The 27,482-nt window shown below is 41.3% G+C and overlaps 1 protein-coding gene and 1 long non-coding RNA gene across 3 annotated transcripts in view; one reads left to right on the top strand and one right to left on the bottom strand.

Annotated features, from left to right (window-relative positions):
- The window catches only part of LOC123746013 (proton-coupled zinc antiporter SLC30A2), a 77,794-nt gene extending 50,673 nt beyond the window's left edge, over window positions 1–27,121 (top strand). For both annotated transcript variants that reach the window (XM_069321786.1, XM_069321785.1), the window contains exon 11: window positions 26,937–27,121. In XM_069321786.1, coding sequence (XP_069177887.1) covers window positions 26,937–26,946 — 10 coding nt within the window. In that variant the 3' untranslated portion in view covers window positions 26,947–27,121. The remainder of the gene's footprint in view (window positions 1–26,936) is intronic.
- The window catches only part of LOC138363025 (uncharacterized), a 439,332-nt gene that overhangs the window by 248,589 nt on the left and 163,261 nt on the right, over window positions 1–27,482 (bottom strand). The window lies entirely within an intron of this gene.

The raw sequence follows: 27,482 nt of genomic DNA, 5'->3' as shown, positions 1-27,482 counted from the left end.
TTTGCCGCCTTCAAATGCAATACAGCAAAATCCCTGCGTCAAAGATTGCAAGGTCGTAAATATACAACATTTCAACATTTTGCGTTAAATAAACTCCAAGCAAGTTGAATGAGAGCAATTTGCAGCATAACATCCATGTTCTCTGTCAGTGCTTCAGTGGCCAGCTTACTTGGCTCTCATTAGTAGCTCCTGCAACACAAACACTTCAATAAGTGGCTCCTGCCAGCCCGTCCTCCAAACAAAGACCCAAAAGTGATTCCATCCACCCGCCAAACCCCCTCGCTGTTTATGAATGAAAAACGGTTTACACACGACTCACAACTGATGACGTTCGAACACTTCCGGAACAAGTGCTTCACTGACGAATTTTGTTCGAACCACAACGCTGTAAATGCTTCACCCACGTACTACAAATACAAATAATCGCGAACAGAACCTAAACACCTAACCTAACCTAACCTAACACCTATATATATACACAATATGCTAATATATTATAATATTAGTTTACATTTGAGAAAATTTCCGTTTTGAATGAACAGCATGTAAAAATTTATGAATACGTCTGTGGGGTCGACCGTTGGATGGAATGGAGTTGAGTCGAGGACGGGTTGGGCAGTTGACAGTCATGCATGTAAGTATTGGATTAATTGGCCATTACTTATGAGAATGGATTGTTTTAAGATTAGCTAGTTGGATTAATGGGCTCTTTGAGGATGAGTTGATTGATAGCTAATTGACAATTGGTTGAGGACTGGCTGACTGAGAATAGTTGAGTGAGGATAGATTGACTGGGGAATGGGTTTCAGCCTCCACGGGACGAACCCCGGGGGGCCTGGCCACCTGGGCGGACATTACCCCGGGGAGGAGTAAGCTAGTTACCAGGGCCATTCATTATTCTTGCCGCGCCCACTATTCCCCACTGTTTAATTGAATCGCCAAAACCTTTTTGCTTGGGTGGGAATACGAGAGGTGGAGTATTGTACACCATTACTCACTGCAACACCAGACCCAAATGGTTCCCACGCCTTCATTTGTTTACTTTACGATTTTTGCTTACTCTCTGGGATGGCTGAGAGCCCTTGCTGGTATTACCACTTGGGACAAAAATACTGGACACTAAGAGGACTTCCGTGGACACCGCGTTCGAATTTACGCGTTTGATTTTCATTATTATGTGCAGTTTGTTTACTATTTTAAACTTTTTCTAGTTTATAATATCAATGTTTATGGAGTTTAAATTTTGAATTATCAACGGCGTAGGTAACGATTTGATTACCTGGTAATCTAATCGTTAATAAATAATCCGGATAATTAGATCGGGGTTTTGGGACTTGCGGATTTCCTTTCACCAAAATAAACCAAATATTCTACACTGAAATAAGAAGACCAGTGGGCCGGCTTGGTGGGTGGGCTGGTCCACTGCTTCTACGCCACTTGTTTATGGTGTAGAAGCAACTTCTCACAGCCCCGCTCCTGTGCCAGATAAATCCACTACGGGCTCACCATAGCCCGTGCTACTTGCAACTTTTTGTTCCAAGTTGCTGAATCTAAAACAACAAAAACTATTTTCCCCACTTATGGGATACTCATGCCCGTGCCACCTCTTGGGTGGCTTAATCGTCATCTGTCAATCTATTATGTCTCCTCACTTGAGAATGAACCTTGTAGGTTCGACATGTGTAAATTTAAAATAAGTGTAATACAATCTACAGGTAATTTTTATCCTTTTAGTTAACCTCGAAGAAATACGACATTTGGAGAAATCCTCTTCCAGGTAAGCCAAGATGCAAGAGCACTAGTCAGAGGGATAGAAGCACTAAACAAGAAAATAATCAACAAGACATTCAGTCATGCAGTTATACATATAAAAAATATATATATAAATAATATATATATAAATATATATATAATCAAAGATAAAAGGACAAAATCAATAAATGTGAAATAAATGTTAGGACGATTCGCAATAATTGCATATAATGATGGTACGTGTATCAGAGCAGCATCACACTTCACGATTAATTTGACTCGCCTTTTGACGGGCAGCATTGACCTGAAGGTTTGTTAACTGGTGTAATGAAGCATGCCGCCGCCCGGGGCCTGCTTTGGTAATGTCTCCCACCTCGTGCAATGTCACCTCAGGGAAATGTATTTTCTAATGTTTATACGTAGTACAAACATTGTGTGAATATATGGTGATTGTATATCTTTGATTTAAGAGAGAATGTGGATATAGATGAGTGTGGTCCATGTCTTCAACATGCTCACTTGGGGGCTGCTAGCCCCTACGAACTCAATATGTAGGCAAGACAACAACATTCCTTTCAAGGCGCGCTACAGTAACAATAGAAGACTGGCATTATACAACAAGCATTGTTATTAGCCTCGTTTGTTGTGGTTCGCAATATATATATATATATATATATATATATATATATATATATATATATATATATATATATATATATATATATATATATATATATATATAATGGTCCCCAGGAACACAAATGCGAGTGATAGCCTCGGCTATCACTTCCTTTTGACGGCCGTGATGGTCAAGTGGATTAAGGTGCCCTACAGTTACCAGTTGCGTTGCTCCTGGGAGTATGGGTTCGAGTCACTTCTGGGGTGTGAGTTTTCATTCGCATATAGTCCTGGGGACCATTCAGGCTTGTTCGCATTTGTGTTCCTCACGTGTGCCCCAAAGAATGAGGTGATTTGGTGAAATGCTATGCCCAAGATTACCATCCGAGTTGCTGTCGGGGAAGTGGCTCAAATAGCCTCGGCTATCACTTCCTTTTGACGGCCGTGATGGTCAAGTGGATTAAGGCGCCCTGTAGTTACCAGTTGCGTTGCTCCTGGGAGTATGGGTTCGAGTCACTTCTGGGGTGTGAGTTTTCATTCGCATATAGTCCTGGGGACCATTCAGGCTTGTTCGCATTTGTGTTCCTCACGTGTGCCCCAAAGAATGAGGTGATTTGGTGAAATGCTATGCCCAAGATTACCATCCGAGTTGCTGTCGGGGAAGTGGCTCAAATAGCCTCGGCTATCACTTCCTTTTGACGGCCGTGATGGTCAAGTGGATTAAGGCGCCCTGTAGTTACCAGTTGCGTTGCTCCTGGGAGTATGGGTTCGGGTCACTTCTTGGGTGTGAGTTTTCATTCGCATATAGTCCTGGGGACCATTCAGGCTTGTTCGCATTTGTGTTCCACACGTGTGCCCCAAAGAATGAGGTGATTTGGTGAAATGCTATGCCAAAGATTACCATCCGAGTTGCCGTCGGGGAAGTGGCTCAAATAGCCTCGGCTATCACTTCCTTTTGACGGCCGTGACGGTCAAGTGGATTAAGGCGCCCTGTAGTTACCAGTTGCGTTGCTCCTGGGAGTATGGGTTCGAGTCACTTCTGGGGTGTGAGTTTTCATTCATATATATATATATATATATATATATATATATATATATATATATATATATATATATATATATATACAACTTTAGAACACTTTCCCACCAGGAGACTCGAACCCTAGCCAGCACAGAAGCCTTCCAGCAACTGGCATAACAGGTACGCCTTAACCCGCTCCACCACCTGCTCAGACCCTTAAAAGAGATGGTAATTTCGGAGTATTTAAATACACCAAAGATCACCACCTCCCAAGAGCACTAGAGCAAGTGAGGGGTCATTTAGACGTTAATTTCATCAAGTCCCTGTTAATATGGGAAGACACAGTGTCTCTGCTTAAGGCACAACTCTCCTAAACACGAGAGTGAAGTATACAACTTTAGAACACTTTCCCACCAGGAGACTCGAACCCTAGCCAGCACAGAAGCCTTCCAGCAACTGGCATAACAGGTACGCCTTAACCCGCTCCACCACCTGCTCAGACCCTTAAAAGAGATGGTAATTTCGGAGTATTTAAATACACCAAAGATTATACTTCATCTTTGAAGTATACACTAAAGTTGTATACTTCACTCTCATGTTTAGGTGAGTTGTGCCTTAAGCAGAGACACTGTGTCTTCCCATATTAACAGGGACTTGATGAAATTAACGTCTAAATGACCCCTCACTTGCTCTAGTGCTCTTGGGAGGTGGTGATCTTTGGTGTATTTAAATACTCCGAAATTACCATCTCTTTTAAGGGTCTGAGCAGGTGGTGGAGCGGGTTAAGGCGTACCTGTTATGCCAGTTGCTGGAAGGCTTCTGTGCTGGCTAGGGTTCGAGTCTCCTGGTGGGAAAGTGTTCTAAAGTTGTATACTTCACTCTCGTGTTTAGGAGAGTTGTGCCATATATATATATATGTCGTACCTAATAGCCAGAACGCACTTCTCAGCCAACTATGCATGGCCCAATTTGCCTAATAAGCCAAGTTTTGATGAATTAATGTTTTTTCGACTACCTAACCTACCTAACCTAACTTAACCTAACTTTTTCTGCTACCTTACCTAACCTAACCGATAGAGATAGGTTAGGTTAGGTTAGGTAGGGTTGGTTAGGTTCGGTCATATATCTACGTTAATTTTAACTCCAATAAAAAAAAATTGACCTCATACATAATGAAATGGGTAGCTTTATCACTTCATAAGGAAAAAATTAGAAAAAATATATTAATTCAGGAAAACTTGGCTTATTAGGCAAATCGGGCCTTGCATAGTAGGCTGAGAAGTGCATTCTGGCTATTAGGTACGACATATATATATATATATATATATATATATATGTCGTACCTAGTAGCCAGAACTCACTTTTTGGCCTACTATTCAAGGCCCGATTTGCCTAATAAGCCAAGTTTTCCTGAATTAATATATTTTTTCAAATTTTTTTCTTATGAAATGATAAAGCTACCCATTTCATTATGTATGAGATCAATTTTTTTTTATTGGAGTTAAAATTAACGTAGATATATGACCGAACCTAACCAACCCTACCTAACCTAACCTAACCTATCTTTATAGGTTAGGTTTGGTTAGGTAGCCGAAAAAGTTAGGTTAGGTTAGGTTAGGTAGGTTAGGTAGTCGAAAAACAATTAATTCATGAAAACTTGGCTTATTAGGCAAATCGGGCCTTGAATAGTAGGCCAAAAAGTGAGTTCTGGCTACTAGGTACGACATATATATATATATATATATATATATATATATATATATATATATATATATATATATATATATATATGTCGTACCTAGTAGCCAGAACGCACTTCTCAGCCTACTATGCAAAGCCCGATTTGCCTAATAAGCCAAGTTTTCATGAATTTATATATTTTCTCTATTTTTTTTCTTATGAAATGATAAAGCTACCCATTTCATTATGTATGAGGTCAATTTTTTTTATTAGAGTTAAAATTAACGTAGGTATATGACCGAACCTAACCAACCCTACCTAACCTAACCTAACCTATCTCTATAGGTTAGGTTAGGTTAGGTAGCCGAAAAAGTTAGGTTAGGTTAGGTTAGGTAGGTTAGGTAGTCGAAAAACAATTAATTCATGAAAACTTGGCTTATTAGGCAAATTGGGCCTTGCATAGTAGGCCTAGAAGTGCATTCTGGCTACTAGGTACGACATATATATATATATATATATATATATATATATATATATATATATATATATATATGTCGTACCTAATAGCCAGAACGCACTTCTCAGCCTACTATTCAAGGCCCGATTTGCCTAATAAGCCAAGTTTTCATGAATTAATGTTTTTTCGTCTACCTAACCTACCTAACCTAACCTAACCTAGCTTTTTTTGGCTACCTAACCTAACCTTACCTATAAATATAGGTTAGGTTAGGTAAGGTAGGGTTGGTTAGGTTCGATCATATATCTACGTTAATTTTAACTTCAATAAATAAAAATTTACCTCATACATAGAGAAAAGGGTTGCTTTATCATTTCATAAGAAAAAAATTATAGTAAATATATTAATTCAGGAAAACTTGGCTTATTAGGCAAATCGGGCCTTGAATAGTAGGCTGAGAAGTGAGTTCTGGCTACTAGGTACGACATATATATATATATATATATATATATATATATATATATATATATATATATATATATATATATATATATATATATATATATATATATGTCGTACCTAATAGCCAGAACGCACTTCTCAGCCTACTATTCAAGGCCCGATTTGCCTAATAAGCCAAGTTTTCATGAATTAATGTTTTTTCGTCTACCTAACCTACCTAACCTAACCTAACCTAGCTTTTTTTGGCTACCTAACCTAACCTTACCTATAAATATAGGTTAGGTTAGGTTAGGTAGGGTTGGTTAGGTTCGGTCATATATCTACGTTAATTTTAACTCCAATAAAAAAAAATTGACCTCATACATAGAGAAAAGGGTTGCTTTATCATTTCATAAGAAAAAAATTATAGTAAATATATTAATTCAGGAAAACTTGGCTTATTAGGCAAATCGGGCCTTGAATAGTAGGCTGAGAAGTGAGTTCTGGCTACTAGGTACGACATATATATATATATATATATATATATATATATATATATATATATATATATATATATATATATATATATATATATATATATATATATATATATATATATATATATATATATATATATATATGTCGTACCTAATAGCCAGAACGCACTTCTCAGCCTACTATTCAAGGCCCGATTTGCCTAATAAGCCAAGTTTTCCTGAATTAATATATTTACTATAATTTTTTTCTTATGAAATGATAAAGCAACCCTTTTCTCTATGTATGAGGTCAATTTTTTTTTATTGGAGTTAAAATTAACGTAGATATATGACCGAACCTAACCAACCCTACCTAACCTAACCTAACCTATATTTATAGGTAAGGTTAGGTTAGGTAGCCAAAAAAAGCTAGGTTAGGTTAGGTTAGGTAGGTTAGGTAGACGAAAAAACATTAATTCATGAAAACTTGGCTTATTAGGCAAATCGGGCCTTGAATAGTAGGCTGAGAAGTGCGTTCTGGCTATTAGGTACGACATATATATATATATATATATATATATATATATATATATATATATATGTCGTACCTAGTAGCCAGAACTCACTTCTCAGCCTACTATTCAAGGCCCGATTTGCCTAATAAGCCAAGTTTTCCTGAATTAATATATTTACTATAATTTTTTTCTTATGAAATGATAAAGCAACCCTTTTCTCTATGTATGAGGTCAATTTTTTTTATTGGAGTTAAAATTAACGTAGATATATGACCAAACCTAACCAACCCTACCTAACCTAACCTAACCTATATTTATAGGTAAGGTTAGGTTAGGTAGCCTAAAAAAGCTAGGTTAGGTTAGGTTAGGTAGGTTAGGTAGACGAAAAAACATTAATTCATGAAAACTTGGCTTATTAGGCAAATCGGGCCTTGAATAGTAGGCTGAGAAATGCGTTCTGGCTATTAGGTACGACATATATATATATATATATATATATATATATATATATATATATATATATATATATATATATATATATATATATATATATGTCGTACCTAATAGCCAGAACGCACTTGTCAGCCTACTATGCAAGGCCCGATTTGCCTAATAAGCCAAGTTTTCCTGAATTAATATATTTTCTCTAATTTTTTTCTTATGAAATGATAAAGATACCCATTTCATTATGTATGGGGTCAATTTTTTTTTATTGGAGTTAAAATTAATGTAGATATATGACCAAACCTAACCAACCCTACCTAACCTAACCTAACCTATCTTTATAGGTTAGGTAGCCGAAAAAGTTAGGTTAGGTTAGGTTAGGTAGTCGAAAAACAATTAATTCATGAAAACTTGGCTTATTAGGCAAATTGGGCCTTGCATAGTAGGCTGATAAGTGAGTTCTGGCTATTAGGTACGACATATATATATATATATATATATATATATATATATATATATATATATATATATATATATATATTTATATATATATATATATATATTTATATATATATATGTCGTACCTAGTAGCCAGAACGCACTTCTCAGCCTACTATTCAAGGCCCGATTTGCCTAATAAGCCAAGTTTTCCTGAATTAATATATTTTCTCTATTTTTTTCTGATGAAATGATAAAGCTACCCATTTCATTATATATGAGGTCAATTTTTTTTTATTGGAGTTAAAATTAACGTAGATATATGACCGAACCTAACCAACCCTACCTAACCTAACCTAACCTATCTTTATAGGTTAGGTTAGGTGGCCGAAAAAGTTAGGTTAGGTTAGGTTAGGTAGGTTAGGTAGTCGAAAAACAATTAATTCATGAAAACTTGGCTTATTAGGCAAATCGGGCCTTGAATAGTAGGCAGAGAAGTGCGTTCTGGCTACTAGGTACGACACATATATATATATATATATATATATATATATATATATATATATATATATAAATATATATATATATATATATATATATATATATGTCGTACCTAGTAGCCAGAATGCACTTCTCAGCCTACTATGCAAGGCCCGATTTGCCTAATAAGCCAAGTTTTCATGAATTAATTGTTTTTCGACTACCTAACCTACCTAACCTAACCTAACCTAACTTTTTCAGCTACCTAACCTAACCTAACCTATAAAGATAGGTTAGGTTAGGTTAGGTAGGGTTGGTTAGGTTCGGTCATATATCTACGTTAATTTTAACTCCAATAAAAAAAAATTTACCTCATACATAATGAAATGGGTAGCTTTATCATTTCATAAGAAAAAAATTAGAGAAAATATATTAATTCAGGAAAACTTGGCTTATTAGGCAAATCGGGCCTTGCATAGTAGGCTGAGAAGTGCATTCTGGCTACTAGGTACGACATATATATATATATATATATATATATATGTCGTACCTAATAGCCAGAACGCACTTCTCAGCCTACTATTCAAGGCCCGATTTGCCTAATAAGCCAAGTTTTCATGAATTAATGTTTTTTCGTCTACCTAACCTACCTAACCTAACCTAACCTAGCTTTTTTTGGCTACCTAACCTAACCTTACCTATAAATATAGGTTAGGTAGGGTTGGTTAGGTTCGGTCATATATCTACGTTAATTTTAACTCCAATAAAAAAAAATTGACCTCATACATAGAGAAAAGGGTTGCTTTATCATTTCATAAGAAAAATATTATAGTAAATATATTAATTCAGGAAAACTTGGCTTATTAGGCAAATCGGGCCTTGAATAGTAGGCTGAGAAGTGAGTTCTGGCTACTAGGTACGACACATATATATATATATATATATATATATATATATATATATATATATATATATATATATATATATATATGCGAACAAGCCTGAATGGTCCCCAGGACTATATGCGAATGAAAACTCACACCCCAGAAGTGACTCGAACCCATACTCCCAGAAGCAACGCAACTGGTAACTACAGGGCGCCTTAATCCGCTTGACCATCACGGCCGTCAAAAGGAAGTGATAGCCGAGGCTATTTGAGCCACTTCCCCGACGGCAACTCGGATGGTAATCTTGGGCATAGCATTTCACCAAATCACCTCATTCTTTGGGGCACACGTGAGGAACACAAATGCGAACAAGCCTGAATGGTCCCCAGGACTATATGCGAATGAAAACTCACACCCCAGAAGTGACTCGAACCCATACTCCCAGAAGCAACGCAACTGGTAACTACAGGGCGCCTTAATCCGCTTGACCATCACGGCCGTCAAAAGGAAGTGATAGCCGAGGCTATTTGAGCCACTTCCCCGACGGCAACTCGGATGGTAATCTTGGGCATAGCATTTCACCAAATCACCTCATTCTTTGGGGCACACGTGAGGAACACAAATGCGAACAAGCCTGAATGGTCCCCAGGACTATATGCGAATGAAAACTCACACCCCAGAAGTGACTCGAACCCATACTCCCAGAAGCAACGCAACTGGTAACTACAGGGCGCCTTAATCCGCTTGACCATCACGGCCGTCAAAAGGAAGTGATAGCCGAGGCTATTTGAGCCACTTCCCCGACGGCAACTCGGATGGTAATCTTGGGCATAGCATTTCACCAAATCACCTCATTCTTTGGGGCACACGTGAGGAACACAAATGCGAACAAGCCTGAATGGTCCCCAGGACTATATGCGAATGAAAACTCACACCCCAGAAGTGACTCGAACCCATACTCCCAGAAGCAACGCAACTGGTAACTACAGGGCGCCTTAATCCGCTTGACCATCACGGCCGTCAAAAGGAAGTGATAGCCGAGGCTATTTGAGCCACTTCCCCGACGGCAACTCGGATGGTAATCTTGGGCATAGCATTTCACCAAATCACCTCATTCTTTGGGGCACACGTGAGGAACACAAATGTGAACAAGCCTGAATGGTCCCCAGGACTATATGCGAATGAAAACTCACACCCCAGAAGTGACTCGAACCCATACTCCCAGAAGCAACGCAACTGGTAACTACAGGGCGCCTTAATCCGCTTGACCATCACGGCCGTCAAAAGGAAGTGATAGCCGAGGCTATTTGAGCCACTTCCCCGACGGCAACTCGGATGGTAATCTTGGGCATAGCATTTCACCAAATCACCTCATTCTTTGGGGCACACATGAGGAACACAAATGCGAACAAGCCTGAATGGTCCCCAGGACTATATGCGAATGAAAACTCACACCCCAGAAGTGACTCGAACCCATACTCCCAGAAGCAACGCAACTGGTAACTACAGGGCGCCTTAATCCGCTTGACCATCACGGCCGTCAAAAGGAAGTGATAGCCGAGGCTATTTGAGCCACTTCCCCGACGGCAACTCGGATGGTAATCTTGGGCATAGCATTTCACCAAATCACCTCATTCTTTGGGGCACACGTGAGGAACACAAATGCGAACAAGCCTGAATGGTCCCCAGGACTATATGCGAATGAAAACTCACACCCCAGAAGTGACTCGAACCCATACTCCCAGAAGCAACGCAACTGGTAACTACAGGGCGCCTTAATCCGCTTGACCATCACGGCCGTCAAAAGGAAGTGATAGCCGAGGCTATTTGAGCCACTTCCCCGACGGCAACTCGGATGGTAATCTTGGGCATAGCATTTCACCAAATCACCTCATTCTTTGGGGCACACGTGAGGAACACAAATGCGAACAAGCCTGAATGGTCCCCAGGACTATATGCGAATGAAAACTCACACCCCAGAAGTGACTCGAACCCATACTCCCAGAAGCAACGCAACTGGTAACTACAGGGCGCCTTAATCCGCTTTTCGGATTAAGGGTTCGAGTCACTTCTGGGGTGTGAGTTTTCATTCGCATATAGTCCTGGGGACCATTCAGGCTTGTTCGCATTTGTGTTCCTCACGTGTGCCCCAAAGAATGAGGTGATTTGGTGAAATGCTATGCCCAAGATTACCATCCGAGTTGCCGTCGGGGAAGTGGCTCAAATAGCCTCGGCTATCACTTCCTTTTGACGGCCGTGATGGTCAAGCGGATTAAGGCGCCCTGTAGTTACCAGTTGCGTTGCTTCTGGGAGTATGGGTTCGAGTCACTTCTGGGGTGTGAGTTTTCATTCGCATATAGTCCTGGGGACCATTCAGGCTTGTTCGCATTTGTGTTCCTCACGTGTGCCCCAAAGAATGAGGTGATTTGGTGAAATGCTATGCCCAAGATTACCATCCGAGTTGCCGTCGGGGAAGTGGCTCAAATAGCCTCGGCTATCACTTCCTTTTGACGGCCGTGATGGTCAAGCGGATTAAGGCGCCCTGTAGTTACCAGTTGCGTTGCTTCTGGGAGTATGGGTTCGAGTCACTTCTGGGGTGTGAGTTTTCATTCGCATATAGTCCTGGGGACCATTCAGGCTTGTTCGCATTTGTGTTCCTCACGTGTGCCCCAAAGAATGAGGTGATTTGGTGAAATGCTATGCCCAAGATTACCATCCGAGTTGCCGTCGGGGAAGTGGCTCAAATAGCCTCGGCTATCACTTCCTTTTGACGGCCGTGATGGTCAAGCGGATTAAGGCGCCCTGTAGTTACCAGTTGCGTTGCTTCTGGGAGTATGGGTTCGAGTCACTTCTGGGGTGTGAGTTTTCATTCGCATATAGTCCTGGGGACCATTCAGGCTTGTTCGCATTTGTGTTCCTCACGTGTGCCCCAAAGAATGAGGTGATTTGGTGAAATGCTATGCCCAAGATTACCATCCGTGTTGCCGTCGGGGAAGTGGCTCAAATAGCCTCGGCTATCACTTCCTTTTGACGGCCGTGATGGTCAAGCGGATTAAGGCGCCCTGTAGTTACCAGTTGCGTTGCTTCTGGGAGTATGGGTTCGAGTCACTTCTGGGGTGTGAGTTTTCATTCGCATATAGTCCTGGGGACCATTCAGGCTTGTTCGCATTTGTGTTCCTCACGTGTGACCCAAAGAATGAGGTGATTTTGTGAAATGCTATGCCCAAGATTAACTTCCGAGTTGCCGTCGGGGAAGTGGCTCAAATAGCCTCGGCTATCACTTCCTTTTGACGGCCGTGATGGTCAAGCGGATTAAGGCACCCTGTAGTTACCAGTTGCGTTGCTTCTGGGAGTATGGGTTCGAGTCACTTCTGGGGTGTGAGTTTTCATTCGCATATAGTCCTGGGGACCATTCAGGCTTGTTCGCATTTGTGTTCCTCACGTGTGCCCCAAAGAATGAGGTGATTTGGTGAAATGCTATGCCCAAGATTACCATCCGAGTTGCCGTCGGGGAAGTGGCTCAAATAGCCTCGGCTATCACTTCCTTTTGACGGCCGTGATGGTCAAGCGGATTAAGGCGCCCTGTAGTTACCAGTTGCGTTGCTTCTGGGAGTATGGGTTCGAGTCACTTCTGGGGTGTGAGTTTTCATTCGCATATAGTCCTGGGGACCATTCAGGCTTGTTCGCATTTGTGTTCCTCACGTGTGCCCCAAAGAATGAGGTGATTTGGTGAAATGCTATGCCCAAGATTACCATCCGAGTTGCCGTCGGGGAAGTGGCTCAAATAGCCTCGGCTATCACTTCCTTTTGACGGCCGTGATGGTCAAGCGGATTAAGGCGCCCTGTAGTTACCAGTTGCGTTGCTTCTGGGAGTATGGGTTCGAGTCACTTCTGGGGTGTGAGTTTTCATTCGCATATAGTCCTGGGGACCATTCAGGCTTGTTCGCATTTGTGTTCCTCACGTGTGCCCCAAAGAATGAGGTGATTTGGTGAAATGCTATGCCCAAGATTACCATCCGAGTTGCCGTCGGGGAAGTGGCTCAAATAGCCTCGGCTATCACTTCCTTTTGACGGCCGTGATGGTCAAGCGGATTAAGGCGCCCTGTAGTTACCAGTTGCGTTGCTTCTGGGAGTATGGGTTCGAGTCACTTCTGGGGTGTGAGTTTTCATTCGCATATAGTCCTGGGGACCATTCAGGCTTGTTTGCATTTGTGTTCCTCACGTGTGCCCCAAAGAATGAGGTGATTTGGTGAAATGCTATGCCCAAGATTACCATCCGAGTTGCCGTCGGGGAAGTGGCTCAAATAGCCTCGGCTATCACTTCCTTTTGACGGCCGTGATGGTCAAGCGGATTAAGGCGCCCTGTAGTTACCAGTTGCGTTGCTTCTGGGAGTATGGGTTCGAGTCACTTCTGGGGTGTGAGTTTTCATTCGCATATAGTCCTGGGGACCATTCAGGCTTGTTCGCATTTGTGTTCCTCACGTGTGCCCCAAAGAATGAGGTGATTTGGTGAAATGCTATGCCCAAGATTACCATCCGAGTTGCCGTCGGGGAAGTGGCTCAAATAGCCTCGGCTATCACTTCCTTTTGACGGCCGTGATGGTCAAGCGGATTAAGGCGCCCTGTAGTTACCAGTTGCGTTGCTTCTGGGAGTATGGGTTCGAGTCACTTCTGGGGTGTGAGTTTTCATTCGCATATAGTCCTGGGGACCATTCAGGCTTGTTCGCATTTGTGTTCCTCACGTGTGCCCCAAAGAATGAGGTGATTTGGTGAAATGCTATGCCCAAGATTACCATCCGAGTTGCCGTCGGGGAAGTGGCTCAAATAGCCTCGGCTATCACTTCCTTTTGACGGCCGTGATGGTCAAGCGGATTAAGGCGCCCTGTAGTTACCAGTTGCGTTGCTTCTGGGAGTATGGGTTCGAGTCACTTCTAGGGTGTGAGTTTTCATTCATATATATATATATATATATATATATATATATATATATATATATGTCGAACCTAGTAGCCAGAACGCACTTCTCAGCCTACTATGCAAGGCCCAATTTGCCTAATAAGCCAACTTTTCATGAATTAATTGTTTTTCGACTACCTAACCTACCTAACCTAACCTAACCTAACTTTTTCGGCTACCTAACCTAACCTAACTTATAAAGATAGGTTAGGTTAGGTTAGGTAGGGTTGGTTAGGTTCGGTCAAATATCTACGTTAATTTTAACTCCAATAAAAAAAAATTGACCTCATAATGAAATGAGTAGCTTTATCATTTCATTGGAAAAAAATAGAGAAAATATATTAATTCAGGAAAACTTGGCTTATTAGGCAAATCGGGCCTTGCATAGTAGGCTGAGAAGTGCCGTCGTACCACTTCATACGTACCACTTCATACCACCACTCCATATATGTCGTACCTAGTAGCTAGAATGCACTTCTCGGCCTACTATGCAAGGCCCGATTTGCCTAATAAGTCAAGTTTTCCTGAATTAATATATTTTCTCCAATTTTTTTCTTACGAAATGATAAAGCTACCCATTTCATTATGTATGAGGTCAATTTTTTTTTATTGGAGTTTAAATTAACGTAGATATATGACCGAACCTAACCAACCCTACCTAACCTAACCTTACCTATCTTTATAGGTTAGGTTAGGTTAGGTAGCCAAAAAAGGTAGGTTAGGTTAGGTAGTCGAAAAACAATTAATTCATGAAAACTTGGCTTATTAGGCAAATCGGGCTTTGCATAGTAGGCTGAGAAGTGCGGTCTGGCTACTAGGTACGACATATATATATATATATATATATATATATATATATATATATATATATATATATATATATGTCGTACCTAGTAGCCAGAACGCATTTCTCAGCCTACTATGCAAGGCCCGATTTGCCTAATAAGCCAAGTTTTACTGAATTAATATATTTTCTCTAATTTTTTTCTTATGAAATGATAAAGCTACCCATTTCATTACGTATGAGATCATTTTTTTTTTATTGGAGTTAAAATTAACGTAGATATATGACCGAACCTAACCAACCCTACCTAACCTAACCTAACCTATCTTTATAGGTTACGTTAAGTTAGGTAGCCAAAAAAGTTAGGTTAGGTTAGGTAGGTTAGGTAGTCGAAAAAACATTAATTCATGAAAACTTGGCTTATTAGGCAAATCAGGCCTTGCATATTAGGCTGAGAAGTGCGTTCTGGCTATTAGGTACGACATATATATATATATATGTCGTACCTAGTAGCCGGAACGCACTTCTCGGCCTACTATGCAAGGCCCGATTTGCCTAATAAGCCAAGTTTTCCTGAATTAATATATTTTCTCTAATTTTTTTCTTACGACATGATAAAGCTACCCATTTCATTATGTATGAGGTCAATTTTTTTTATTGGAGTTAAAATTAACGTAGATATATGACCGAACCTAACCAACCCTACCTAACCTAACCTAACCTATCTCTATAGGTTAGGTTAGGTTAGGTAGCCGAAAACATTAGGTTAGGTTAGGTTAGGTAGGTTAGGTAGACGAAAAACCATTAATTCATGAAAACTTGGCTTATTAGGCAAATTGGGCCTTGCATAGTAGGCCGAGAAGTCCGTTCTGGCTACTAGGTACGACATATATATATATATATATATATATATATATATATATATATATATATATATATATATATATATGTCGTACCTAGTAGCCAGAACTCACTTCTCAGCCTACTATTCAAGGCCCGATTTGCCTAATAAGCCAAGTTTTCCTGAATTAATATATTTACTATAATTTTTTTCTTATGAAATGATAAAGCAAGCCTTTTCTCTATGTATGAGATCAATTTTTTTTTATTGGAGTTAAAATTAACGTATATATATGACCGAACCTAACCAACCCTACCTAACCTAACCTAACCTATATTTATAGGTAAGGTTAGGTTAGGTAGCCAAAAAAAGCTAGGTTAGGTTAGGTTAGGTAGGTTAGGTAGACGAAAAAACATTAATTCGTGAAAACTTGGCTTATTAGGCAAATCGGGCCTTGAATAGTAGGCTGAGAAGTGCGTTCTGGCTATTAGGTACGACATATATATATATATATATATATATATATATATATATATATATATATATATATATATGTCGTACCTAATAGCCAGAATCCACTTCTCAGCCTACTATGCAAGGCCCGATTTGCCTAATAAGCCAAGTTTTCCTTAATTAATATATTTTCTCTAATTTTTTTCTTATGAAATGATAAAGCTACCCATTTCATTATGTTTGAGGACATTTTTTTTTAATTGGAGTTAAAATTAACGTAGATATATGACCGAACCTAACCAACCCTACCTAACCTAACCTAACCTATCTTTATAGGTTAGGTTAGGTTATGTAGCCGAAAAAGTTAGGTTAGGTTAGGTTAGGTAGGTTAGGTAGTCGAAAAACAATTAATTCATGAAAACTTGGCGTATTAGGCAAATTTGGCCATGCATAGTAGGCTGACAAGTGCGTTCTGGCTACTAGGTACGACATATATATATATATATATATATATATATATATATATATATATATATATATATATATATATATATATATATATGTCGTACCTAGTAGCCAGAACTCACTTCTGAGCCTACTATGCAAGGCCCGATTTGCCTAATAAGCCAAGTTTTCATGAATTAATTGCTTTTCGACTACCTAACCTACCTAACCTAACCTAACCTAACTTTTTCGGCTACCTAACCTAACCTAACCTATAAAGATAGGTTAGGTTAGGTTAGGTAGGGTTGGTTAGGTTCGGTCATATATCTACGTTAATTTTAACTCCAATAAAAAAAATTTGACCTCATACATAATGAAATGGGTAGCTTTATCATTTCATAAGAAAAAAATTTGAGAAAATATATTAATTCAGGAAAACTTGGCTTATTAGGCAAATTGGGCCTTGAATAGTTGGCTGAGAAGTGTGTTCTGGCTACTAGGTACGACATATATATATATATATATATATATATATATATATATATATATATATATATATATATATATATATATATATATATATATATATATATATAATATGGAGGAAGGTGGCAGCGAGGGAGCGAGGGAGGAAGAGAGGGTGGAAGAGGGGGGAAGGGAGGAGGAAGAGAGGGTGGAAGAGGGGGGAAGGGAGGAGGAAGAGAGAGAGAGGGCAGGCTACATTTTACAACAATAATTTTCCGAGGAATCTCACGAGAAAATTCCCTCTCTATACAAAAGTTTCTGAAGGAATGAATCTAAGGGAAGGGAAACATGAGAGAGAGAGAGACATGAACAGAAAAGTAAAGTATTGCCGCAGAAGGAAATAGAAGAGATGCCAGAAGGTGAGGAGGAAGACATTATTAACTTGCTCACTTGTAAAACCCACAACAAACACCTATTCTCACATTTTCAAATCTGACGTCTAATTCCGGCCTCCATAAACCTGTTCTCCAAACAAATTTTGTCCTCTTGTCCCTTCCCCCTTACTTCCTCTCTTATATCCTCCATTCTCACTCTCCTTCCCCTTACTTCCTCCCGTACTCTCTCCTGGCTCCCTTCCCCTTGCTCTTCCACCCTCCGCCACTCTCCCCTCTCCCACCCCTCACTCTCCCCGTCCTATGCAGCGTAATTTTCCTCTTGGGTTTCCGTCTATTGTCCGTCTCTGACTAATTAGTGTGCCGCAGGTAGAGACAACGAGGGGAAGTCCCGGCCAAGTTCCCCCTCACCTCCTACGATGCCTCAACTTGGGCGTGAGTTACAGTCTCAGTCTACCTGAGGGGGCGGGGGGGGGGGGGGAGCAACGTGAGTAGGTGAGATCCGGGAACGGTATGTGGTGGTGGTGGTGTGTTGTTGTGATGGTGGTGATTGTTGTTGTGGTGGTTGTTGTGGTGGTAGCGGCACTTTCCTAACCTAATAAAGGGTCGTAGTAAGGTGTGAGGTCGCATAACTCACCAGTGAGGTAACATAATTATTGATTAATTAAGCGTGACTTAGTTATCATTACCAGGGTAGAAGGTAAAGTGGTAGTGGGTGACTTAGCGCAAGTGGAGCCGCTGGTGAGAGTGCTGCCACCAACACCTTACCTGGAGCACGGTAGAAATGGCCTAAGTTACTCTATTCCTTTTTGGAAGTATATTATGACCTTAATGAACTTGAACTTGGATGTGTTCTGTCGCTTAGCAACACTGGAGTGAACACAGGCATTCCATTCCTGCCGCCTGCAAAGCAATGGCTGACAATAACTCCAGTGTATCTGTTAAAATACTTGCATGGGTAAAGGAATACCTTCTGGACATGAAACAGAGCGTCATAGTGAGAAAGAAACTAAGCGATGATACTTGTCTGTAGATGATACAAAGTTAATAACCAGAGCACGACCGAGAGACTATATCACAGTGGTCACCGCAGTCTGATCACAGCCCAAACCTCCCGGGTTTGGTTCCTATGGCAGGACACAAGGTTCTCGGGCAACGTTTTCTACACACAGCAATAGACAGACATATAGTCAGAAAGATAAACACTGTCATACATACAACCATAGCCAGTCACAAAGACAGAAATACGTTCAGAGACGTATGTACCATGACAGACAGACACAGACAGAATGAGAAACACACAGAGCGCCAGATGCCGCCACAAACACGCTACGGAGCTATCTGGCGAGACCTCACGTCTGTTGACACGGAGGGATGATCTGCTCATCTCTCCAGGTGTGGTATGGGTTCACCATAGCCCGTGCTACGTGGAACTTTTTGTTGTAAGTAGCGAATCTTAAAGAAGAACAACAAGGTGTGGTATAATCATCAGCAGCACTAAGGTGTTGGATATGTCCACCACCCAACATTACATACCTGTATCTCTCATACATAGATATATACCACCTGATTCATCACATCTTTCAATTCAGTCTATGGTTGTATGTATTTATCTCTGCATCTGTATTTGTATTTCTGTGTGAGTCTATGGCCTTATGCTCGTCTCTTTCTGTATTTATGTACCCTGGCGAAACGAACTGGATGCTGCACCCATACTCTGCCTGGATGCTGTACCCATCCTCTGCCTGGATGCTGTACCCATCCTCTACCTGGATGCTGTACCCATCCTCTGCCTGGATGCTGTACCCATCCTCTGCCTGGATGCTGTACCCATCCTCTGCCTGGATGCTGTACCCATCCTCTGCCTGGATGCTGCACCCATCCTCTGCCTGGATGCTGTACCCATCCTCTGCCTGGATGCTGCACCCATCCTCTGCCTGGATGCTGCACCCATCCTCTGCCTGGATGCTGTACCCATCCTCTGCCTGGATGCTGTACCCATCCTCTGCCTAAACTACTAAAACAGACTGAAACTGGACCCAAACTTTGCCTAGGTCGGTAAAACAGACTGGAGCAAATTTGACCAGGTTACCTAACTCAGAACACACCTGACATCCTGTAATACTGGAACGGATCCTGAAAAAATAAAATAGGACTACATTGTGCAGCCATTTGGTGAGGATCAGTTCAGTTAAAAGTGGATCCTTCAAAACGAAAAGAAACCCCTGAAAAATAAGGTACATGGCTGATGCCGTTTGTGTCTAAGGACTGAAAAAGAAAGTGTGGTGTAATCATTGAATTTTATGAAAGTCAAAAATGCACTTAGAACTATTGGTTTTAAAATCCGGTACTAGACGGTTCCAGGCGGTTTCTATTCTACAAGCGAGCCACTTGACACCTCCACGACGAAAGAGATGCCGTCTTCGCAACATCTTGCGCCACAAACATAATTATTTACGAGGAAAATTCAAATATGAATTTGGAAAATGTTCGGATAAACTTTAGAAAGCTCAGACAAAGAGCCATCAAAGATACTCGTGATCATGCAGCCTTGAACCCTCGACTCGGTAAACAACAAACTATTCCGGAAAAAGACGACAAGAAGGCGACAAGACATTAGGAAACGACCAACAAAGACACGAGGAAGAACTTCACCATAAGAGCTGACGACAAACAGGTAAAAGGTCAATGGAGAACAAGATCAAGAAAAATAACAGAAAAGCTTTGAAGCAATTATTGCATTCAACAAATGATAGCTTTATAGTAGGAACTAAAGAAGTAATGCTCTATCCTGCAAGCACAAATGAGTACTCGAGAGACTTATCAGGAATAGATTGAGTGAAAGACAACCATAAAAAATTGAATTATGTAAAGTATTAACAAGGTATAACGAGGGGGGAGGGGAGGGAGGAATGCATCTTTCTCGACTTCCAGGAAGCGCTCGACAGCGTCGCTAGAGAGAGAGAGAAGATTAAGCCACCCAAAAGGTGGCTTGGGCATGAATAGCCCATAAGTGGTGGCCCTTTTGAGCCATTTCCAGTATCAATAGATGATACTGGAGATCTGTGGAGGTGCGACTGCACCCTGCGTGACAGGAGATTTCTCCCGTGTGCGTCGCTAAGATTACAGTAGTTTATAAAGCTGGGAAGTATTTGGATTTAGTGAGGGTGTGAGGTGAGGCGAGGGTGACCCCCACGCTCAAGGGTATCACTTGTTTTTTTAATTAATTCCCTAACTATCAATCTGCCAGAGACAAACAATTTGCTTGTTTGCTACACCTCTTCCTTCCAAATAAGGGAGATGGAGCAGGGGGCGAGGCTAAGGTGAGGGGGAGAACCCCAGCAGGGAGGGAGGGGGAAAGACCGTGCTGGTAAGTAGGAGATAAAGAGAGAAGGGGAAGTGACGACAGATAGAGGTGAAGACAGAGAGAGAGAGAGAGAGAGAGAGCGCATGCAAAGAATAGTACTCACTACCCAGTGCCTAATATGCCACTATAAACACACCAGGTGTTCGCAAACAACAGAAATAAACAAATGTGCCCAAACGTTTAGCTCTGCCCGGGAATCGAACCCCGTCCCCAATCAAGAACCGACCACCTGATAACCACTACCCCACAGGAAAAACATATACACATTTCCCCTCAGAAAGAAAATAAATTCAATCGCCCCTCAGGGCGCAAACAAAACAAATTCAAAACAAATTCAAAGACAGTAGCCATTGGGAGGCCGGTTGTTGACAATACTCCCGCGGGAGGGAATTGGATTCCTCACACCTCAACTCTCTTACGGAGACACAGCTAAGCTTACACTCGCAAACTCCTCGGTGATAGTATGAGGGATAATCTGTGGGATGACACCAGGAGACTGGTCTGGGACACGACACAAGGTGGTGAGAGGAGACAGTGATGTAGACGAGAGAGAGAGAGAGAGAGAGAGAGAGAGAGAGAGAGAGAGAGAGAGAGAGAGAGAGAGAGAGAGAGAGAGAGAGAGAGAGGAATGAGGGAGAGAACGAGTGATGAGCGGGGAAGCGACAAGAGGACAAAACAATTGACAAACAACATACAAGTTTCACTTCACATTACATTATAAATACTGTGATGTAGTTCCATTTAACACCGTCAGCAATGACCCCCAAACAACCAATCAGACCCAGACAGTGAAGGCAGGCAGACAGCAAGATGAGAATTTCACATCTCAAAGGAAACATATCCCGTCAGTGGAGAGTACAAATATTTCTCATTGGCTGTGACGCAAAATATCATTCACGATAACAACTATTACGGGCATTTTCCCGAATGCTTTTGTTAATATGAATATTTTTAGTGCACACGGAACTCTGCTTTTATGTTCGGAGCCTTGTGACAAGAACTGCCTCAGGTCCGGCAGGTGTAGTGACGCCCACATTGTAGCCCTGGTGGTGACACTGTAACCCTGGTGGTGACACTGTAGCCCTGGTGGTGACACTGTAGCCCTGGTGGTGACACTGTAACCCCTGACCACACTGTAGCCCCTGACACCCTATACATAGCCTGGGTTCAACAGTTGATTGTTCGCTTTATACAAATTACATTTTTCTCCGGCTGTAACAAAGTAATAATTAACATCAGTTATATAATAACACCAAAAATTATATGCCTAAATAATAAAATGAATAAAACAAACTATCGTAGAATCAAATATAATAGAGTTATATATTGCCAAATTATTTTGTATATGACAAAATCAAAAGGCTTTGGAGGAAGCCAGATTCATCACTAAAACGAGAAATACAACGAATTGAGGATACACATACTCCCCCCAAAATATATATTAAAATGAAGCTGGCACTTCGAGCTGCGGCCTTCAAAGCTTGACATATTCACACCGGTGTTCCTAGTGTGTGGCACCTGACCACCGAGTGCCACACACACCAAACTGTAATTTGAATTAGAAACAAAACAATTCATAGGCGAATGTTTGGATGAAATATTGACATCGGCAAGGCTGCTGAACATATTTTTGACAACAGACCCCACCACCAGCTAACCAAACATGCTGGTGGTTGTATACCTCTTTTTTCTACAGTGTGTGTGTGTGTGTGTACACTCACCGAATTGAGCTTGAAGGGGTTGAGCTTGGGCTCTTTGGTCCCGCCTCTCAACTGTCAATCAACTGATATACAGATTCCAGAGCCTACTGGGCTCTATCATATCTACACTTGAAACTGTGTATGGAGTCAGCCTCCACGACTGACTGGTGTCACTCAGTCAGCCTTGTCAGCTGATAAGACAACACACTGGGTATGGCAGGGCAGTGTGGGGTGTTCTGATAAGACAACACACTGGGTATGGCAGGGCAGTGTGGGGTGTTCTGATAAGACAACACACTGGGTATGGCAGGGCAGTGTGGGGTGTTCTGATAAGGCAACACACTGGGTTTGGAGCTGTGGACATGAAAATTGAACATGGACATAGTATTTATATGTCACCCACACAAGCTGAACTGCAGGCCATTCTGGCTGGTTTGGAAGCAGTATTTCAGTATTAAAAAGATGTTTTCGTATTTGTCGATAGCCGAGGAGCACTTAGAATTGATTTGTTAAACACTCTAAATCCAATCTTTATGTCCACAATTTAGGATTGCAAGTAAGTAAGTAATTATCAAAAGAAGGCACCAAACCGGGAAGGCTGTGTAGCACCATCAAATGTGCGGAATAATCAGAGGGCGCTAAATATCACCAAGGATGCCAATACGAGAACAAAAACGCATAAGGCGAACGATATCAAAAGTATCCGAATCACCAAGAATTCTATCGCGGGACAAGTGACCGCGAGGGGCGGTCGGAAAGCAAGACACACGCTCGTCCTGGAACTCAGGACATTCAAGAAGGACATGCACGACCGTAAGAGGGTCAATGCAATTAGGACAATAAGGAGCAGGGCGGCGCTCCATCAAGTGACCATGGGTTAAGCGAGTATGGCCAATACGCAACCTCGCCAGAGCTGTTTCCCATCGCCGGTTACGGTGGTAGGAGGACAGCTACGAGGAAACACAACATTTAAGAGTACGTAGTTTGTTACCAGTAACAGACGACCAAGAAGCCTGCAACGGGTAAGGATGGAGGAATGAATAACCGGGTAAAAGTCGGAATATGGAATACCTTTACGAGAGATGGGACAAGAGCGGACAGCTTCCTTGGCAGCAGCATCCGCACGCTCATTTAAAGACACACCAATATGGCTGGGAACCCAACAAAACTCATTAGGATTCCAAGAAAAAGGACAAATGATTAAAATTTAAAGCTAAAAGGACAGAAGGTGAAATTCACGTGAATTCCACCTCATGTTGGAACAGTGTGCCGAGGTTGCTAATAAATTGACCAGGTGCTCAAGACCAGTTGATATTCAATGTGTTATAACCATGAAACAAATTGAAAACAAAACAAGAAATACTCAGGGAGTGGCGAGGAGAGGGGAGATATATGGGAGAAGTCAAACCATGAAACACTATACATAGATGTAAATCAAAACCAATTTAATTTACAGGAGAAATAAAAATGCTTGGAGTGACTCTGTACACATGCGGCTCAGGCTTGGGTACTGTTATTGGGAATTCGGAATAGGCGCTAATGGAAATTACCAATAAGTGTAAATTATGTGGTATGTCCAACACCCTCTCCCATTATGTTCTCGATTGCCTGTTAACTAATGTATCTAGATATAATAAGATAAGGACTGTTCCAGAACAGATATTCTGGTGAGAGATAAGAATTTTATACCAAGACAAAAAATTTTATAGAGTTACCCTGAGTCTATTTGTAGCCTATTATTATTTTTGTTGTAATGTATATTACAACAAAAGTTATAAAAGTATTTGTGTGTATGTTTGGTATATTATCGCCCGTGTAGAGGAAGAATTGAATATGTTTATTTTCGTGAATTTTCAGTAATGTCGAATGTTTATGATGTGTGTAAATATATATATATAGACACGTTGTATTGGACGCGGCGAGAATAGCCTCAGCTGCGTCGTGCCTTTGCGCGTTTTTATGAACCCAATAAATATTTAAAATTAAATTTAAAATCCGGTACCGCAATCCAAGTGTTCGCCCCCCCTCAGTGTCACCCGCCCACACTCTGGCGGCTTTCGCGAGTCGCTTCTGTTTTGTAGTACGACAATTTTTAGCCGTAGTAACGCATACGAGCAAAAAGCGACGTTCTTTGTAAGAGGATAGGTTGATGTGTGAGTGTGTGTACTCACCTAGTTGTGCTTGCAGGTGTTGAGCTCTGGCTCTTTGGTCCCACTTCTCAACTGTCAATCAACTGGTGTACAGATTCCTGAGGCTATTGGGCTCTGAAAGACAGACGGGTAAGCAGTATAGCCATAATCGTGTTTAGATAGCACGAGAGAGAACTAAGTGAATACACACATGCGCGCACGCACGCACACACAGGAAGTTTGGGTTGTTGGGTTTATTTAAACTGAAATAAGTTTATTGAGGTAAAATACACACAGAGGGATGAGGTAGCTCAAGCTAATCTCACCCCGTTCAGTACAACGTGTTCATACATATATAGACACACATCACAAACAATAGACATATTGCCGAACATTCTGAGAGATAAACATTGGGTTTATTAGTCTGTGATTGCATATATTGTATATTGTAGTTGTCAAACAACTATTAACATTTCTTGACTGACAGACGATTACTACTTCACTGCCGATTCTATTACAAATGTTGCTCTGTTGTTCTGTTACAACATTTACAATAGAATGTTGTATTTGGTTTGTGAATTAGATTTTGAAATGAACAACTTCAAACATTCAAGCTGGGGATCATTATTGGTTACTTAGAGACTCGTTCGTATTTGGGAAAGTGAAGGAGTGGTTGTTGGCCATTGTTAATTGACACTTCAGACTCGCAAAATGTTAACCAATGGGGGTGAGTTTTAGGGTGAATGTCAGCCAATTAGCGGCCGGGTTTGGTTGGCTGCTGGATATAAAAGGGACGATGAGACATAAAAGTACCAACATTCCTGCCCTCAATGTCTACTGGAAAACTCCATCAGACAAACAACTTGATAGACTACTCGCTTATCACGAACCACATATTGATTTTCTCCTGCACACTCTCAGACTACCACGAAACACTCATGACCTCTTCTCTTCCATCCATGATCCTCCTCCTGACTCTGTATTTCGGTAAACTTTATCTCGCAACATCCAACATTAATACATATTCAGCTCTCAACAACCAGCACAAACCATCCGTAAAAGTTCGACTCTGACGCTTTTTGAGCCAATCACTGCGATATTGTGAGTTTCGTGATGTCCCTTTTTGTCACGAAACACCCGACTGAGTCCCTGCCTCGAAATGCCGCAACCAAACGACACGCAGCTGGGTTTATCCCTGGCACTTTTTCTCCTACAAATCTACTTCCTACAAATCTCTCGGCCCCCTTATCTTCTGTCCCCACTTCCAAACTCGCCCTTCGGGGTGTCTTATCCTGTATATATATATACGGAAAAAGCACTTCAGTGTGTTTTACCTCGCTTTTGGTATACAGTTCCAGCTTCGTCTCTTGGAGGTGAGCTGTATGGTGAGGATCCCCCCTCCCCTCCCCCTTTGTCGCGTTCCCCTCCTACCCCTTTGTCGCGTCGCCCCTCTCCCTTCCCTTTCGTTGCGTCCTCTGCCCATTTGTTGCGTCCCCCCCCCTCCCTCCTATACCCCTTGTTGCACCCCCCCCCTCCTATACCCCTTGTTGCACCCCCCCCCCGTCCCTTTGCCCTGCTTCACCATACTGAAACTAGTGTAGTGTATGGAGAAAACCACCATTATTTCAGGTTTGCCTTAAATTGAAGGTTGGGTTTAATTTTTTTTAATCGCCTCCATCCCTCCTTTATCACGTTGACCAGTCTGTTACTCTTATCTGCCCTTCTCACTTATATCACATGCTCTTGCATAGATTAACTTAAGATTTACAAATTTGTTACTACCTAAACTGTGAATTAACAATTTTATAAAATTTGTACTTAAAATTTGTTAATCATAAACTGAAATTTAAGTACCAATTAATCATTAATTTTTCTCGCATACATATTTGCACATTAACTGTTATTTTTGTTTCCCAGCATTGTTAATTAACTCTTAAAGCTTCAAGTACATCTGTATTTTCAGTCCACAATTGTTCCTATTTATATTGCGGTAGTGGGTCCCCATATCAATCATGTGAGGTATTGGCCCCATACATCGTGTGACTAGTTGTGCCCCCTACATCAATCCTGTGGACGGTAGTGAATTGTTACTCTAACGGCCAAATGAACTGCGTTTACGTAACTATAGGAAAAAATTGAGCAATATTAACTATTTTAATACTGACATTCCTAATGTTACCTTCCTCTCGTCCCCAGGTCCGGTTAACTACAGCCAGAAGAGAGAAGGCAACGAGGATAGTTTTTATACTAAATATCTACGACGGAATAATAAGATACACTGGCCGTCACTACTTGGTCTTCTGATCTATGGGCTCGCTTTCTGAAACCTCGCGCAGATGCTTGATAAATGTTGAATTTCATTTCTAAAGTTTTACCTCAAACACGGCATTTTATCCTGCCTTCCTTATTTAAACGTGATTTGTACTGCTGGGCACAAGATTCTCGCGGCCCGGTCTCTGACTAGGCTGTTGGATGATACTATCCTGAACCCACAACCTCGATGATCGGGTGTAGTTTGGAGGTTTCCAAAGATACAAGAATCTAGTTCCAAACTAGACTGACTGACCTCTCCCCTCTCCATACAACAGCTTCCTCGTATCTTGCATTTAGTAGTGCCACTGAAACCTTACCACCCACAATGTCAGGCATCTTGGTTAACTCTTGGCAAGAGACTACTCCCTCGGTAGGACAACCCTCCTATAGTGCTAACTTTGTCTTTAAACTTTCAAAAAGGCTATAAAA

Source organism: Procambarus clarkii, chromosome 10, assembly GCF_040958095.1.
Source record: "Procambarus clarkii isolate CNS0578487 chromosome 10, FALCON_Pclarkii_2.0, whole genome shotgun sequence".
Classification (NCBI taxonomy): domain Eukaryota; kingdom Metazoa; phylum Arthropoda; class Malacostraca; order Decapoda; family Cambaridae; genus Procambarus; species Procambarus clarkii.
Note: the sequence above shows the minus strand (reverse complement) of the source record. Positions and strands in the feature narration are given on the sequence as shown.